This window comes from Anolis carolinensis, chromosome 1 (assembly GCF_035594765.1).
Source record: "Anolis carolinensis isolate JA03-04 chromosome 1, rAnoCar3.1.pri, whole genome shotgun sequence".
Taxonomy (NCBI): domain Eukaryota; kingdom Metazoa; phylum Chordata; class Lepidosauria; order Squamata; family Dactyloidae; genus Anolis; species Anolis carolinensis.
The window spans coordinates 182,369,038-182,388,481 of NC_085841.1; the positions used below are offsets into that span (position 1 = coordinate 182,369,038).

General features: G+C 38.9%; 1 protein-coding gene across 1 annotated transcript in view; it reads right to left on the bottom strand.

Moving 5' to 3' along the window:
* Positions 1-755: 755 nt before the first annotated feature.
* Positions 756-19,444, bottom strand: part of cps1 (carbamoyl-phosphate synthase 1) — a 167,290-nt gene continuing 148,601 nt past the window's right edge. Inside the window, exons 34-38 of the mRNA XM_062961130.1 lie at positions 15,474-15,572; positions 7,419-7,478; positions 5,507-5,619; positions 3,602-3,731; positions 756-1,188 (exon numbers count right to left, since the gene is read on the bottom strand). Of these exons, the coding sequence (XP_062817200.1) occupies positions 1,090-1,188; positions 3,602-3,731; positions 5,507-5,619; positions 7,419-7,478; positions 15,474-15,572 (501 nt within the window). The 3' untranslated portion in view covers positions 756-1,089. The remainder of the gene's footprint in view (positions 1,189-3,601; positions 3,732-5,506; positions 5,620-7,418; positions 7,479-15,473; positions 15,573-19,444) is intronic.

Genomic DNA, 19,444 nt, shown 5'->3' on the forward strand with positions numbered 1-19,444 from the left:
GGATTTTTGTAAGGTTGTCACAGGCTTAAATCTTCCCACATGAATCACCAGAGTGCCTTGTGGAGCCATTCCTGTGTCACATGGTGGGTCAAAAGAGAAAGTGGCCCCCAGTAGTTAAAAGAAGACAGCTGGCCAATTCAAGATGAAGAACAAATAAAAAGAAACTGCACTGTTGCTATCATCCGCTGTCACCAGAAGGCTGTGAATTGCCGCTCTCCTTACTTGAAACACTTCCTGTCACATACATCATATTCAGGAGCAAGTGATTGCAGTATCACCAAGGTAAATCAAGCAGGAGAAAGCTGATTACTGACTGTAAAGGAGAGGGTTGGATATTCATCAGAATGAGCTGTGGTAGGAAGGAAATAGATTAAGAGTGCATGACAGATAAATGGTGGTTTTGAACTAGAATTTGTGAATTTTCTGAAGATATCCCTGGCCTCTGTAGGAAGATACAGATGAGACTTTAGCAAAAGCAAAGGAATAGCATGAACACATGAATCACCTGCCTTTTCCTCCTGCCATAAAACAGTATGTGTTTTCTATCCATTCTGGGAGTGCAGAGCACGAATAGGTGGTTAAAATATAGTGTCATCCCCTTTACTTATATTTCACATATTTATGCATTTGTCTGGGAATTATTTGATCATCCCAATACCACTCTTTTCTTTTTCTAATTAATGAAGTTACCACTTGTATTTTTTAAAACAAACAAAACCCACCCTTGTTATTTAAATTCTCAGAAACTACGCCAAGAATTTTCTATACTGATTTTATTCTTTCACATTTTAAATGACTTTCAGAATTCTTTGGGATTCATTTTACCATCCACATTCTAAGTGCATGTATTTGGAATAATATCCCTGTGAATTCAATAGGAAAAGTGTAGAAAATAAAGTCCAAGGGCAGAACATTGTTCAATATGTAGAATACACCAGATTAGCAATGCTGAGGTAATATCTCCAAAGCAGAAGGCAAAACATTTGATGCAAAGACATTTATAAGGGCACAATCTACTGAACTGGGAAAATGTGTCCATCATGAAATTCTTATTTCACTGTCAGAAAAACCTGGTAGTGAGTTGTTCTTCTATGCTCCTTTGCTGGCATTGAACTTTCTGTAGTGAAAGAGACTTTTGCAGTCCAGTTTCCCAGAATATTTGATGGCTTCAGTGAAGAGCTTTGCTACCTGAAACCAGAAGAGATAAGAGCTCGATCTTTTTCTAATGATTAATTTAACAAAGCAGGCTGCAGGGTATTAAACACTCTACATCCAGGCATCATCTATAGGCTCTTTTATGCAGATTTCGCAATTTAAAAATACACCTCAAAAACTATTTACTGTTGATTGCAAAAACATATTTCTTCCTTACTTAGATTTATGATCCAATCAACAAGATTAAGAATAGGGATGTGAATGTGAACGTATTTGCTTTACAAATGTAAAGAAGGATTTAAAGCATTCAGCTGACTCAAACAAAGTAAATACAGTAAAATGCATGCAACAATAAAGACAATTCCCAAATGAAAGTCTTGCTTCCCAAAAAAATTCAGTTGGAGATAGGAGGGGGAATCCACATAGCTGGAGAGGAAAAGGATAATACAATAGTATGCATAGACACCAAGAACTGGGAAGCCATGGACCAGCAGTGCTGTGGAATTTAAAGAGGCCTGAACGAAGGGCGAAAGGGAGAAACGTGCCAAGAGGAAAGCGCATCAAGCCAACTCTGACCAGGACTGCCTTCCACCTAGAAACCAATGTCCTCACTGTGGAAGAACATGCAGGTCAAGAATAGAACTCTACAGTCACCTATGTATCCACCGCCAGGACACTACACTTGGACACATCATACTCAGACACAGAGGGATTGCCTAAGCAAGCGAGCATACAATGGTAAAAAAAAAAAAAGCCAAATGACAAAAATAATGAGTAGGTTCAATATTAGTAGAAAGATATCAGTCAATCGCAAAGACTGGACTTTGGAAATCTATTACTACTGTGCAGGTCACAATGCACTCAAAGGACTATCTTATAAGCCGTCTTCTGGAGTGATTATGCAGTAAGAGTGTCCCATGCAAATGCGGAAGCGTAAAAGACACATTGTCCATATGTGGTGTCATTTTATTTCTCTCCTCAGACTGCCTCAATATATATTAAATGAGCAATTGTATGTTAACACATTTGTTTTAGAATCTGGCTTTAATCAGTATATGTATAGTATTAACCCTGTATCTAAGGGACTGGAATTTGCTGTTTTGTTTATCCTCATTTGATAAAATATGTCCTTTCTAGGCATTTTTTAGTTTTTCCAGCACAGTTCTAACAGAACTTTTGGGCCAAAAGACCTTCATTTCAACTGGATCCCATGGATATGGGAGGTCATACCATATATATTTGCATGTGCTAATAGTTTATTTTGTTAGATGGCGGCAACCTTTACCATGGAACACCATCAACGGGGAAGTTTACATGAGAAGAAAAACATGTTTTCTGACTCACAAAAGTCTGCTTACGCTGCAAGGTGCTGGCACAAATAACCTAAGCAATGTTTCTCATATAGTCCTCCAAAAAAGAAAAGCTGCCCTTGATCATTGAGAAGGAGTTTTTTCCTCACCCTCCACAATGGTGTGTGTGGCTGCTTTTAAATATAATTTAAGCAAATGTGTGGAGCATAGAGCACAGGAGAAGATCATCTGTCTACTGCTATCAGTCCACCATTCCTTGCATTTCCTTTTCATTGCAAGCAAGGTTGAAGGGAATAAATGGAGCAGTATGTGGAGAGAGAAGAGGAAATATGTTTTCATTTTTCCCTTCTTGATAAGACAGCATCCATACTGCAAAATCAAAGCATTAACGGCCTTAGTTCCATTCTATGGAGTCCTGGGGATGTGGTTTGTTGTGGCACCAAAGCTCTTTTAATATCTCACAAGACTACAAATTCCAGAATGTTACAGCGTTGAGTTAATGTGACATCAAAGTAATATAATTCTGTCACACAGATAGTCTTCATCACTCTGAAGTGCCGATTAGATGGAATTATGGGTCCCAGTTCTGCGGGAGGGGGCAGTGGAATGATTATGATGATGATAATGATGATAATGATGATGATGATGATGATGATAGTAGGAACTCAAAAACTCCCAGCAAGAAAGAGACTATGTAGGACTATGTACTTCTGCCCTTTTGCTGTTCCTGATGCAGTCCAACATATTTTAATGTATTTACCATGCTATAAAACATGCAGGAACTATTATATCCATATATGGCAAGACTAATATGACATTTCAGAAAAGACGGTCATGCAGTACGCTAATAAGTTCATAGCAGAGGTGAGATTTGAACCAATAACCTACAGATCGCAGCTCATCGTCTTTATACCGGATGTTATGGACAAGAATTGGCTGAAAATGAGCAACTGCTTCTAATAAAAAGGTTCCCTTAGGTCTGTAATAAGGACAAAAGAGAGAAGAGCTGACTAAGAAGAACAATCTAGAAATGCAAGCCTGGGGTAGTTACAATTATTGACCGTCAATCATTAATTCAGGATTTAAAAAGGACCTTAACTTCACAAAGGGGCTGTGAGAAAGGATTACGGAGATACCTGCAAATTAGTGAGGAGAGAGATTCCACTATCAACAGCTGTCCTGCGGATCAGGAAATTTTCGTGCACAAACTTTGTGTTGTTGTTAGGGAGGTTAATTACCAAGTCTATGCTTCCATCTTTTATGAGTCTGAAATAACCAATAAAAAAGCAACATATTTCAGTAAATCATTTTTGACTTCAATACTCCATCAGTCACATACCTTTGTACTCAGTAGGTAATTTTCTATGTCTCTAAAGCTAGGTCCAAAGGCATTAAAGCACCTTGAAGCGACCTGCTTGTGATATTGATCAAGATGTTCAAACTTAAAAGCAAACAGTATGAGACATAAACCCAGCAGAGAGTTAAAACATATGAAAAATATGTTGAATCCATCAGGCCATATTTTCCCCAGCAGAGGACTGTGCTTCAGCTGCAATGAAAAATAGCAGCTTAAATTAGACTAATCCACATTATCAGGTTGCTAGCAACTGATCAGAATAATGAAGATGGCAGAAGTTAACATTCCTGATATGCTATATCAAGAGCTGCAGGAATTCGATGCGCCTGTATAGATTAACCAACTCAATTTTATTTTTCATTTTTAAGCAAATGCCATCCCATATACAATATTTTATTACAATACATATACAGTAGGGACAGTTATTACACAAGCTTGAATACAGCTTCATTTACACACAAATACTGTAACTTTGATTACCAAATAATTATTTTGGTGGACCTAGGTTCCATCTACACTACCATATATTACAGTTTGGAACTTTATTATATGGTCAGTATAAACTCATATAAGGTATTATATGAGCCTACACTGAACATATAATGCAGTTTCCAACTGCATTTTATGGCAGTGTAGATGGGGCTCTAGTGATGCCTACAGAAGAGTTCTCCCTAGGCTTCCAGAATGATTCTACAGTCAACTTCCACCAAAAATTACACCAGAAATTGACCATGAGATCATCCTAGAGGATAGAGAACACCATTCTAGGCATATTCTAGATCTAAACCATACCTTCTGTGGTATGCTTCGAGCAGATCCCAAGGCTGCATTCATTTCAGGTAAGGGTTCTAGATTATGCAAAAATTGCTTTACGCTCAGGGTCCTGGAACAAATCCCTCACATAATACATGGCTCACTGTATTTACTAGTTATACTTGAATCATACCTGTTTTCCAGTGATGTAAGACTGCAGAGTTCAATGTTCTCCTCCTTCCTACTTTATCACTGCAATTATTTTGTGAAGTAGGTCAGACTAAGAGAGAACTATTGATCCAAGGTCGCCCAGTGAGTTTCAGGGTTTTATAGGATTTTTTGTTTTTCAAAAATGTAAAAAAAATTGTAGAGAAAACAACACATTTATACAAAAAGTATTGTTTTTCAACCATTTTGCGCAGAGGAGAGTGATGACAAAATTTACACCACTATGATAGATGACAGTCCAGCTTCTTCCCATCTGCAAAGAGCTCTTTCTGTGTCCAGGGACACAAGATTAACTGCCATTTCCTGCCACAGCCACAGAGATAGATGTAAGCTGTGATAGGTATGCTTCATAGCATGGAAATCTTCCAACAAGCATAGTGATTGGGGGATTCTGGAAACTGCAAATTTTAAAAATTATTTTTTTCAATGTCTGGTCTTTGTCCTTTCATTGTTATCCTGCTCATATAAACAGGGGACTTGCAAAAAAAAGGAGAGAGAGAGACCAGTTTTCTACTTAAAAATAGAAGAATGCACCTAGACATTCCCAGAGAAGGATGCCAGTAGAATTATCAGCAAAACTGGATCAAATATTTCAGACATAAAATAGAAGCCAATTTTATACCTAAAAATAAGGGTATCCAGAATGTGACATTTCCAGATATTCAAGACAGTTGCTTCTCTTTAAAATTATAGAAACTCTTACTTTCCGAATGGAACAAGTGTGGAGTCTGCATCTGGCTGTGTTGGCCATGCTACTGGTGATACTGGGATGTTGTTGCCACTGAGCCAATTAAAAGTTCCTTCTGTAGCATAAAGCTGTGGAGAAGTAATAAAAAATATACAACTTTGTTATACAACTCATAAATGATACCATTCTTCATCTATCAGTTAATTCTTTCTGTATGGCTGAACCCAGTTCCAGGGTATGGATTCCTTTTGAGTTTTATTAATAGGAACAGAGATGATAAATCTATTTATAACTATGTTAACCAGAATTGATTGTTTAAAAATGTCTGGACATGCTTTTTGAAACAGTCTTGCTGTGTGGCTTTAGTGTTGAAGACCCAGGCTATCCAACATGTATTTCTTTCTGCCTGTTCAGAAGTGATTGTGTCAAGTTACAGCACAAAGTAGCACATGGATTGGGAGCGAATGAATCTCAGATATTCCTGACCATCAAAATTCAGCTACTATCAATTACTTTTCCTCTATTTTGTTTTACTCAAACAGATCAGATAGATAGTGAGATGCCAGGAGAAGAGCAGAGATCTAATGGTAGACAAATAACCAGGACCATAGCCAGAGGGTTAAGGGTTCAACCCCCCCCCCCCCCCCCATATGTCAGTTAAAAAATATCTGGTTTACTCATGAACTTTAACTGGTTAACCAATTTATGAATAAACCAGGTTTTTTTTAACCTGACACATTTGGGGGGGTGAACTTGTAACCCCTCCCCCCTCCTTTGGCTATGACCCTGAATGTTGCATGTTAATAGTAAAGGGATGTACTTATTTGCTAATTTTGTTCTTGAGGGAGGCAAGAAGCAATTTCCTAGTGGAGGAAGTGTCCTGAAAGCAGCGCATAGGAACATAGGAGGTTTCCCATCTTCTGTAAAAAAAATGTCAACGGCAAGCTGTGGTGGTGATGCTTCCTCATTTGGGAAGAGGAAGCATCAGATATGGGTGAGGCAGGAGCAAGGCACTGGGATTGCCCCACTGATTTGCTATGGGTGGTGGTGAATCGCTCCATGGGACCATGTAATGAGGTCCTTAGTCTCCTTAGCCATAGAGCCTTTCCCTGCAAGAATCTCCAAAAAATAAAAACAAATATGCATTTTAAGTACTGATTTTAGTTTATGAAACTCTAAATGTAAGCAGAAAGTAGGGCCTGTTCACAACTGCATTTAGAACACTTCACATTTGACTTTGGGCTCATGTCTACACTCTCAGTGCTAATGTTTAAAAATAGTGGGTCTCAAAAATATTGAGACTCAAAATAGGTGTCTGTCACCCTAAGAGTACAATTCCTTTCCCTTTGTTTGTGTGCAATAAACCAGAAAGTATGAACGTTTTAGTTGAGGCCAAAAATAGCCACTTTGTGTCTTCTTATGGAGAGAAAAAGCGGGGTATAAATAAACATAAACACAATAATAATAATATTCAAAATGCAACAACATAATTTTGTTTATTTCCTTGGAAGAATGGTATTAAGTAACTATATGTTTTATGCTTGATTAATGTATTTTATTGATTATTGTTAATGGTTTTAAATGTGTTGCTGTTTTTATTGATCTGTTTGGCATTGAATTTTGCCGGTTGTTGTAAGCCGCCCTGAGTCCCATCGGGTGAGAAGGGTGGGGTAGAAATGTTGTAAATAAATAAATAAATAAATATTTGGGGTTTATTGCAAAGAGAAGGGTTTTCTTTTAATATGTGCTTTTTCAAGTAACTTATTTCAATGTTAATAAATTAGGCTTTGCAATAGAAACATCTTTCTGGTAAAACAAACACCAGAAAGTTGTCTCTTTCCATAGTCATGCCTCCCCCCTTACGTTTACATTAGCCTCTTCAATGAGTATGGGAGATTTCAGAGCTTTCACACACAAAGCAACAAACCTTAAAACCTTGACTATGGAGCTGCTGTGCTTCATCAAGGAATTTGGGATGGAAAGAATGCTGAAAGAAAGAAAAAATGAAAGAGGGTTGTTCTTGAAAACAGAGGCAGTACAGCAATATCTTATTTCCCACAGACATGACAATGTTTGCAGAGTGGAGATTTCACAACAGGCTAGAAAGCTCCGCTTTTATATTGGGGTATGTAGTAAGCTCTGTGTTAGTCTTGGACATCTCCCTTTTCTTAAAAGTAAATGTCACCGAAAGCCATAAAGGGCATGAGCGTTATTGTAGTTGGCAAGTTATTGTAGATTAACAAGCTTCAAAGAAACTGTTTGTTGTGAAACTAAAGCCCACATCTTGCCAATAAGCTGAATTCCCAAGGGTTTTAACACAGCACACAGCTTCCAGTGTTATATTGCCAGAAACATGAATTCCTGGATGAAAGTATGTCCAGTTCAGTATTAGTAGAACAAAATTTGTGATTAGAATCAATTATGCTATTTGGACAAGTTTGCACTGGAGAAGTGTGCATTTTTTGCAAAAGGTATAAATTATTTGGGGGGGGGGGATGCCAAGAGCTTGAGGAATAAAATGAGAAGGAGGATATACAATTATATAAGGGTAGCTAGGCAGAGGAGAGGGATAGAATAAGAAGAAAATTGTACTAAATGAAATTCCTCATTTTAGCTCTGAAACATTTATTTCATGTGAAACTAGAAGCTTATTTTAAAAATGAAAGTTGAAAATGAGAGGAGGGAGGAAAATGAACAAAGCTGCCTGTTACAACTCCTAGAATTATCTATAGATACTGAGATCATCCAAAAGATCTCACTCTCTGGAAAATGTCTAAGTTCACAGTGTTCCAAACCCAGTAACACAAATGCAAGAGGAAAACAAAAAGAGCTGCCCTCTCCCTTGGAGCACTCTTAAAGGGCTCAGTCTGATTCTGGTCCTCAATCTGAAGTGAAAATCCAAAGCCAGTTTCCATCTCCCCTCATGCTGTGCTTTAGTCAGTATTCCCCCTGCAAAGGCATTAGAAAAAGATGAGCACAAAATGGATGAAAAGGGAAGTGTGCTGCTTGTGATGGAACAACAGAAATGCAGAGCTAGGGTACCTAAAGTGAATCCCCTCCATAACAGCCCCAGTATTGGCATGCAAGGCAGAAGTGTTACAACTGTGTAAATGTATGAACTAGTTTTGGTTCCGTGATTTTTTGGATTCTGCCTTTTCTGTATTGCATTGAGTTTAACAATGGTTAGATTTGAAAGCAGTCGACAATGACCTTCAACTGAAAAGAATTTCCACATTTTAGTCTATATGGCTTTTGACAAGTTAGGAGTCAGGATTTCACAAAGCCATTTATTTCCCAGTGTGGAGTGTGGATTCTCTGATCCTGATAGAGGTCACACTGAAACGCCCTAAAGGGCAGAGCAAGGACTAGTGCTGGAAAAATGAGTCAAGCCATAGCTTCAGGGTCCACAGATGCGGGTGAGAACTCCATGGAAAGCCATTTCTGTTCTCTACACTGAGTGTAAAATACAAATATCCAACATGACACAAGAGAGCTTGCAGCGTCCTGGCTATGGAATAACTCTGCCTTCTGCTCAGGGGTGTTGGCTTTCACAACAGTATTATAAACCTCTATCAAACATGTATTGAACACTTGTGACACAGAAAACAGGCTCTCCTCGAAAAGAAATTACAGCTGTCAACCTTCATCTATGCGGCCCCAGATGTAAAAGGTGATTGAAAGTACCTGCGCAAGAAATCATTTGCTACTGAAAAGCAAAGTACAAGCTTGCTTGTTTACTGCGGACTATCAGGATTCAGTTTTGAAACAAAATTTCTCATTTCCTTCAAGATGTTTTTCATGCTGTTGTATAATTAACCCCTGAATAAAAGGCTCGGGTCCTCTGTTTATTTTGATTTTTAAGGAGTTTCCATTCCTGGCATTCAGTTAAAACTAAAAATACCAATGAGTTTCCCCATCCTATTGTATTTGTTAAAAATATTATCCAGTGCAGGACATGAAGACATTTTTGTCTGCTGGAATTATGATTAATCATCATGAAAGCCTGAATTATAATTTAAATAACTCTTGCCCTTCACATAGAAATCTACACAAAATAAACCTGTCTGTGCAAACTTTCAACTCTTCTGGCTTCTTTTATTCTTTCGGATATTTTGGCAAGGACAAGGAAACTTGTCCCAAATGACAGGCCTAAACGATGCCTCTGGTAAAACCGAATTAAAAACCTGCTTTGTTCCAAATTAATTAAACTGGTAAGATCTGGGAAAGATATGGGTCTTACCAGGTTTGGACCCTGTGTGGACTGGGCCCGCGGACCACATCATGCAATCGCCAGGCCCAGTCCACACAACCATCTCTAGGACCCCAAAAAACCGAGACGGCATCCCACCTCCCTGCAAACCCCAAATTTAGGCCCCAAAACCTACCTGAAAGCAGCTGCCAGGCATGGTGCCTGCCTGTAAAGTTTTTTTGGTGTGTCAAAATGCTATGTGAGGAGAAGGGGAAGGGTAGAGGGAACCTTTAGGGTCTACATTTGGGGTTTGGAGAGTGGCAGATTGCTATTCCTATTACAATCAAGATAGCATCTAGCCACCCAAGAGGGAAAATCTGTTTGGGGTGGGCAGTGCGGACTCCAATGAGGGCAAAAATGGGTTACTTTGACCCATTTTCGCCCACAATTTCCTGCTGTCTGGAAGTGCCCTATATGTTATGTAGAAGAATGGTTAGAAGATGCCTTTCTGTACACAATTTTGTTTAAAATGCATCTTAAACTGTTTAACTATGTCCCTTTAAAACAGAATCTTCTTTTTCATTTTTTTTTTAGTTTTGTAAGTAACATTTTAACTGGACTTTATATAAAGCTGATTTTTAAATTGTTTCAAGTCCCTTCATATGAGAAAGATGGGTTATAATACACATAGAGAGATGGATGCAGGGAGAGGGAGAGGGAGAGGGAGGGGGGGAGGGAGGGGGGGAGGAAGAGAGAGAGAGAGGGAGAGAGAGGAAGAGAGAGGGAGCAAATACCCATGTCTTCTGTGATCGAATTCATACATGAGCATCCATGGAGGCATACTTAAGTACTCTCCAAACATTGCAACATTCACTCTTTCTATATCTGCAAACTTGAAAAGCATGTACTAAAATACTTCCAGATCTCCCAAAGCAAATCTTTATGTTAGGGATGTAATTCTTCACTAATTTCACTCTTGAAAGATGCTATGAGTAATTTTAGCAATTTTCTTTCCACTGCAAAAAAAAAACCCTCTCAAACTTTTGAAAACTGTGCTGGAGTCTTTCAAAACATTTACTATGCAGATTTCATTTCTGTACAAAAAGGTCATTTCCTTCTTAGAAAATTCTGATTTCTTGGGAGTATATGTGAATTTTACACAGAGCAAGTGCTGAACAAACTACTTTTATTATGAAACATATTTTATGTGTCTTTTGTTTAAATCTATTTTGTGAGCTGTCTTGAGTCCTGTATTAATAGAAGAGTGGAAAACCACACAAATATAAATACACAAACTTTTGTTTTAAAACAACATATGAAAAGGCAGTCCCCACAAAGTACTAAACAGGATGGTGTTTTCTTATGCTCAGACAACATGTATGTAATATTCTTCCAGCTGGGAAATGCAGAAATGCAGCAGGCCTAGTGCTTTTGCAGGAGTTAGGGACATGGTACAGCTGTAAAAATGGAAACATTTAAAAAGTTAAACCTGCATATGTGGAGGATCATAATTGCGTGTCATCTGAAAATCTTTGAAAGATTCCATGTTCACATCAGTGTGTGATCAAATTCACTGGTGGGACTGGACAAGGGTCAAAAAGGCTATTTAAATATCAGCTTGGTTTATATTCAAGTAAGTATAATTATGAACTAAGCTATTAAGAGTCAACAGCACTTCCTTTCAGGGGGCAAAAACAGCAAAAAGTTTACAATTACATTCCCAGTGCTCAGGAGAGGGACGATGCATGCACCAAAGCTGCAGGCTAAGGCCAGGAGCAGATCAAAAATACACAGCCCTAAGCATAAGGTTACCAAGAAATTGGTCTCAATTAGCCAGGCTCTAAAAATACAGCACTTTTTGAATGCACTTGGAGTTTTGTGACACTCAGCATTTCTGCACCACAGATGTAAGACAGATGTACTTCTTACAACAAGCATTACTAAATAGCCCAATCAAGAAAGCAAATGAAAAGAGCTATTCAGCTAATATTGTTTAATAAAAATGCAAAATTCTAGCCAGAGTCCTAAGTCTTCATCAATATCCACACTATCAAAACAGGATCATTTATAATCTTCTATTGCAAATGACTACCGCTTAGTGACATAGTGATATCCCTCCCCTCTAAAATTCATGGGGTGATCCAGATTTGGTTGAACTAGATGTTTGAGCATATTTATAAATGTGCAGGTGTGAGCCACATATTTTGCACTGCACAGCACTTCCATGCATATACGGCTCCAATATTACTGTGCCTGAACAAGCAAAGAATGCAATCTCTCCTTTCTTTTGGGTCTTGTGGGCAACATGTTCTTTTGGAAGGAAAGGGTCCACATTGCCACATCCAGCAGCCTCAACTCATGTGCGCTGGGATGTGTTCAGGCAAGAAGGAACAAAGGCAGCTTATTAATTTACCGAAGACCAAAAATGAAAGAGGGGAGTAGAAAGTCTATTTGGCTGGCCATTGTCCCATGTATATTGATCATTTAATGCAGTTTGAAGCTAGCTAGCTTCGAACTTCAAACTGCAGCAGCCAAACAACAAACTCCCACAAAAAGTGAGAAAGAAAGCCCTTAATACACATCAGTGCTCTGTGGCTTATGTAATCACTATTCAGGCCTCAAACTGGTTCCTGGATGTCTTATGTAATCATCTGTGCAGTGAAAGCACTTTCTTCAATACCGGTTTGAAACTGCATTAAATGGTCAGTGTTTATGGGGACCCAAGATTCTCTGTCTTTTGCAAGTGCTACTGAACTCCAAAATATGCCCAGATTATGTTATTTTAAGAAGGAACAAACTGCATATTTCTCAAAGCAAGATTGCACTGCCCTTTAACATTTATACAGGTCCACCTAAAACTTAAAATGAAAGCTATATGATGGTGTGTATGTGTGGAAGGAGGAGGTGAATCCACGAGTTAATAATGCAGTTGACTTCACGCATTGACACCTATTTCCACCTCTCATGACCTGCTGACTGTTCAAGACCTATTCTTTCAGCATGGAAAGCTGATGCAGTGCTCATTAATCATCAGTCAGGGATTATCCAAAAGGGCATGCAATTTGACTGGGCATCTACTTGGAGCAGGTCAAGCATAGCCCCTTCATAATGATTTGTATACCACTATCTTATATGAATAGCATCATCTGCTCAGCAGAGCACACTGTAAGGTACGGCAGAACGCTACAGGAAGGGCAAGAGAGGCTTCTACTGTACGAATTTCTGACCCACTGTAAAATGTTGAGTGACCCCACTGTGGAGTAGAGCGACAAGTGTGAAAAGCTGTTTTGTTACAGAGTGAGAAACATCCGTCTGTATCAAGACAGGCTGCAATATAATTCATGTAACATTGGTGTGTGCTGGGGGAGTCGCCTACATCCCACCAGAAATGTCCTGGCTTATGATTCATTTCAGCCATGATCATTGGCCCTGCTGGTTGGGGATGGTGGGAGTTGTACCCCAACCTTTAAAGAAGAAAAAGTGACATAAAGATTTTTAAATCCCATCCTTATTTCTTGTGTGGAGGAAATGGCTGTTAAGGGCCCATCTACACAGCATCTAAAACACAGAATTTCCTGTGATAAAAGGGGGGTTACATGATGCTAGCGTTAAATGCGCACTGATTAGCTGCAATGGCCAAAAAACACGGAATAAAAAGATTCTCTTTTATCCTGATTCCGGATACAAAAACACTTCTTTTCCCCCTGAGGAGACTGCTCCAGCACATGTCTGCTTTTTAAAAGCCCGAAATGGCTGATCAGCTGATTGGGCTGTCAAATGGACACTCAGCTGATTTAAAGGAAGCACAAACTGAGAGCAATTAGAACTCTCTGAAACTCTATTTTAAACTGTAGAATATTAAACAGAGCTTGAATAAACAATTAGGGAAAGGGAGAAATCTTGCAGAACCTTTTTAAAAAGAACATTCACTCTATTATATGTTGAACCTTATATGTACACATGCGAATCTGCTTGTATTTATATTAAGTATGTGTGCATATACAGTTCAGTGCATAATGAAGTATTTTTTTTAAAAAAGTCTGCTGGATGTCCCCCATCTACCCTCCATCTTGTTCTGGGACAGAGAAGACCTATGAGGATAGTGGGGGAAGAAATCCCAGGATCCACAAGTCTCTGTGGGAACCTGCTCTCAAGTCCCAGGTTTTTTGTCCTCCCTCTTAAACCCGCGTTTTCCTGCTGTCTGGAAGCCCCCTTAGACAACTTAAATCAGTAAAGTAGACATTTCCATTGAGTAGCCATAGGTCACTGGGGAAATCTTCATGCCGAGTGAGGCTTTAAGACTGTATTCCTCCACCTCTCTGCGTTTTTATCTACTACAAAATGTTCTAAGAGGAACAAAGGGACAGCACTGTGGCTCATTGATTTGCATGCTTTAGTAGTAGAATCAGAGTAGTATCAATTAACTCCTGGGCATGCTTGAGAGGGCATTTTGCCTCTCTTTCTTTTTTATGTTTGTATTTCACCAAGGTCTGCTTCCTGTTGCTGATGCTTGTGGGCCCAATTCCCACATCCTGACTCCGTGTCTATAATCATCATTCACAAACCGGGAAGTCAGTATTGTTTTTAATTATTTTCTTATTGACTTTATGCAAGACATAAGCTTATTACAAGCACAGCAGGGGGATTGCAAAAGGCCATCAATTGTTTTTATGAGACCCCTAGCATTTTCCAATCTCAGATGTAGTGACTGATCATTTGGGAAACAGACATGCAGGCCTTGAGGAGATTTATGAATGTAGCACACTTCTGTATCTCCTGCAGCTTTGTAATTACCCCGAGGCAGGGAAGAAGCATTGCAGTGAGAGGAGAAGGGAGGGAGGATCGCTTTACATCAATGGAGGAGCTGGCCACTTTTGTTGTCCTGAAATGCACATTCTCAGACCTGGTTAGAACTCCGGATGCATCAAGGTATTCTTTATGATGGAAGGAAGTATCATTTTCATTGCCAATAAGATGGAGTGTGGAGTTGCTTTTCATGATTTGGGATACAAATTTTGGGGGATCCGTTGCATAGTTCTGGACTGTTTGGTGCAACCTGCTAAACCAAGAGTAAGCAAAGTGCATCCTTCCAGGTTCTGTTGGACAACATCTCCCATCAGTACCAGTCATTATGAAGAATGCTGAAGGCTGTGACAAATACAAATTACAAATATAGAATTTGTGTGTCCTGTAGCCTATTTGGTTAATCAACTGAGCAATCTAGTCACCTTTCTTCTTAACTGGTGGTATATTTCTGAGGTCTCAGGCAGATAATCAACTCTATTCTCCAGCATCCTGCACCCAGGACATCCATTCGCAAGGACTCCAGGGGCTTGCACATTTAAACCATATCTCCCTTTTATGTGAGAACCATTTCCTTGTGAAAGCCATTTGGGAATCCATTCAGGAGAAAGGCTTGTGAATTTTATCCACACGACATTTTAAACTAGAGTCATAGGTTCCAACTTAATATGCGGACCAGAATCCCTCTTTGATTTTTATAATTTTGCAATAGCATTTTCCAATTTCAGATATAACTGATCAAAAAGTTTGAAATCGTTGTAAAATGCACATTTGACAATATGCAAAAACATATTTTGTCAAAAATACAGTATTTAGGAACAAAGCAATTTTGTGAAGGTAAAAACCATAGATTAATATAGAGCTAAGACGGGATGGATTTATGGCTCACTATCTGTAAGAGTGTGACTTGGACTAGATAGTGGCTTGATACTACAGCTACCATAATGCCTGACATGCCTTTCTTTCAATGTCAAAGCTCTTGCCGCTCACCTCAATTCCAAGCAGGATTCCTTTCTGTGGCAACCTAAACCCTGTAGAGAGCATGGCCTTCAGGAAGGCGGAATGGACATTTCCTCCAAAGCAGGCAACCTGAAAAGGATACAAAACAAGGGGATAGAAGTAAGGAGGGAGGGAGTATTAAAACATTTTTTAAAACATATATTTATTTTTAAAAGGTAAAGTTTTTTGTTTGTAAGGGGCCCGAGCTTTCTGTCTTTGTAGCTCTTGCCTGAAATCAGTAGGAAAATGGCAGATCAACACAGACAAATCTTATATTTTAATTAAACAATAATGAAGGAATAAGTGATGCTTTACTCTCAAATAGCACACCATGGAGCAACATAAACAGATCCTGCTATGAATTATGTGGATTCCAGACACAGTATGCATGAGTTCTACAGAGTGCTCATAATAGTTAATGCTTAAATAACAGCAAGAGTTATAAATGCTTCCCAGGGCTCATAAATGAATGGTTCGGCTTGCCATAGGAAGGCACAGTTGCCTAGCTTAGCATGAGTATCTAGGCATTTCCTAAGGACCTCAGAGACAACTCAGAATATTTAAGCACCCAAATTGCAACATAATATTCAGAAAGAAAAAGTTGGAAGTCAACAAATATGACATAGCTATACTGCAGCATGGTTAGGGATTCTGGGGGGTGTAGTCCTCCCAAAATAACTTTTTTCAAGTTCTCGCTCTGCACTTAGCTCAGTTTGCCAGACTGAGAATTGGGACCGTGTCGAAGAAATGAAAACTGGAGGAGAGAGGAGATCTCTGGTTCTTGACCCCGTGTCAAATACTAGCTAGCATCCTGTCAGCGGCATGTATGCACATATAAGTTTACCTTATGCATGTGTATGCATATCAATTTAGGAGTGCTTTAGGAATTGTTTTTCCTCCTGCTATGTCCAAAGGCTCTTCCCCTTATTTAATGAACAGCCTCTGAAGCCCCAGACATGGCCACTCCATACTTCATTGAGAGTAAACAGGATGGCGGAAGCGTCTGCCTACATCCCTATTGCCAGACATAAAATGATGCCATCAGAATTGAGTTTCGATACTGTTACATTATCCAAGTGGAGGCCACTAGGGGCACTAGAGAGAGGATAGTCCATTTTACAGTGGATTGAGTTGAAGGGGGGAAAACATTTCATTCGTTTTCTCTGGTTATGCCCCTCCACCCTTCCCATATCATAAACCAGAGTTGCTTCCACGAGGGGTCATGGGTGGGGGGAATAACAGGAAAACAGGGGGAAATGGTTTTACTCTTTCAACCCACCCTCCACCCCCATAAAATGGACTATCTTTCTCCACCCGGATAATGAAACAGTTCCTGAGATTCTTCTGGAAGTCTTAGCAGGGGTATAATCATTCCATATTTGGTTGTGGGGTTGTGGCCCGACAATGAACAAGGAAAGGTGGTGCCCTGGGCTTCAGAGGGTGTTCAGTAGTGGGGAGTAGTATATGGCTCAACCTACTATAAGCCTCCATGCAAACCTGCTACACTGCACTAAGCCATGTAAGATGTCAGTCTCTGTGTGCTTTGATAGCTGCTTGACAAAATAAAGTTCAATGAGTATGGCTTTCTCTTCCAAACCTTCAAAGGTACAAGTGATAATACTTGCCCATGTATCTTCTTACCACAGTTTGATTAAAGAAAAAAGTACATTCTCAAGGAATGTCAAAAATGTTCTCAGCAACAATTTTATATCCAGATTTCTAGGAGTACAGTGCACTGAATGGAATGCAGGGCTGTAGCCAGAAAAAAAATTGGGGGCGGTTTGAAACTTTTTTTTAGCGAATCATGAAAAGTAGTCCCATAATGCAAAATAATTTAGAAATCAGGCTCCATTGATAAACTTCAGTGGACACTCAAGACAGATAAACTTCAGTGGACACTCAGGGGGATTTGGTTAACCAGTTAAAATTCATTGAGAAACCAGTTTTTTAAAAAAAAACCTGAAAAATATCAAGGGGGGGGGTTGCACCCCTACCCCCCCCCCTTGGCTACAGCCCTGACTGAAAGGGACATACTTTTAAATAGATACATACAGGATTACACTCTTATAGACCTGCTTAGTGAAATAACATAGAAGCATTTGACAAACTTTCTGGGCATTTCTCCACATTACTTCTCCTATCAATATTATTTTGTGCTGTCCTTTCCTGAGCTATTGAGAAGTCCTAAGAAGCATCTCTGTCCATTTCTCTGGAAGAAAAGCAAGTTGGACCCTATGTTTTCTTCATCATTGGATTGTTTCTGATTTTATCAATATACAGTATAGAGCAATATGGATTGGACCAAACATATAAGATGTCAAAATATCCAGGACTAGCCTCATCCATCTTGAATGAAACCTAATCAGTGGTACCTAAGACAACTGAAGTACAGAAATTGGAGGGTGTGTAGTTTTTTAAGGGTTTTGTAGAGGGTAGTAATTTCCTTCAATTACTAGAAAAGAACACTTGTGATCAAGACACTTATCTTCAGCTTGCAGCCTATAAAAGGCTGCAACGAGTGAGATATTTTACAGCAAATATCAACATGGATTCAGGAAGCCTTAACATAGCTGGCCAATATGATCCTTCTAAACTATGCACATGCCACTTGGGTAAAAAGAGAAAATGTGCCTTTAGAGACAATCATACCAGTGACTGAAAATTCATACTGAAATCAAGTCATTGACATCTTTCCAATACAGTGATAGAATATTCACATTCACAAAAAGTTCTGTGTGCATTTAAAATGCATTTGTAGAGTAAGTGACTCTTTTTGCAGTAGAGAGTTATTGTCCTCTATTCACTGGTAAGAAAGACCTTCACAACTCTCCTGTTTTATGGCAATTGTGAATATGGATCTTTCTAACTCATAAAAGTTAATAATCTCTCCTTTATGACTAAAATATTCTTTCTTCCACCGGATACTCCATGAATGAATTCTTGTCCCCTTGGCTATGCTACTATTCCTTTTTCTGTTTCTCATGAAATCAGCTCCCTTTGGAAAGTTAAGGACAATAGGCTTTTTCTCTCTCCATTAACTAGCCTGAAAGCAAACCTTGCTGCAGTCAAGAATTGGACTATAATCTGAAGAAAAGAAAAAGGAATATTTAAAAAATCTTTAAAGGAAAGAGAAGGAGTAATAATAATATATGAGGGACTATGTATGTAACACATCAGTTAGTAAGTGGAAATTATATGGGAAAGTTGAACATATTACCTTGCCTTGTTCACTATATATCATACAATACTGTCTCACAGAACTGAATAAGGAATAATATGACAGGCCTAATAACCAAGAAATCAAGTTTTTTTTTCTTGGTTGGCTGTGTTATGCTTTCTCCCAGTGCCTAATGCTTTAACATATATGTTCATTTAATTGTCAAACTGCTCAAGCCAGGCCTAGTTGTAGGTGCAAAAGCACAAGAAAGAATGTATGTGAAAAAAAGGCAAAGTATATTCCATACTCTCCTCTTCCAAGTCCACACATCTATGCACATACAAACCACTTTCACTTTTTCCCTTTGAGCATGTGATCCGGCTCCCCTCTTGATGTATACCAGCAATTATATTATTTATTTGGGCAAAACCTACCCCTTTTATTACTTCAGGAATTTCAAATGCTTCTGTACTCCAATTGTCTTAGGTACCCTTGATTTTAGGAATCAAAGGGTATAAACCAGAAGGACAACTAATTGTTTATTCTATCTAGATCTTCAATTGCTTTCAGTGAGATGTGAAATGTATATTTGGATACATGAATTGGAAAGACTCAGACATAAAGAAAAGTTAGGATAACTGTTTACGGAGGGTGGGGGGTAAAAGTATCCACACAGCAAACCTGTCACAATATTCTGGCATGTTAGTCATGATCCACTTTAGGGCAAAGTAGCTACTATGGGAATCCGAGAGAGGAGCAGTTGACAGCTAATAAGTTGTACCCTTTGCAGTTTGCATATCTCAAA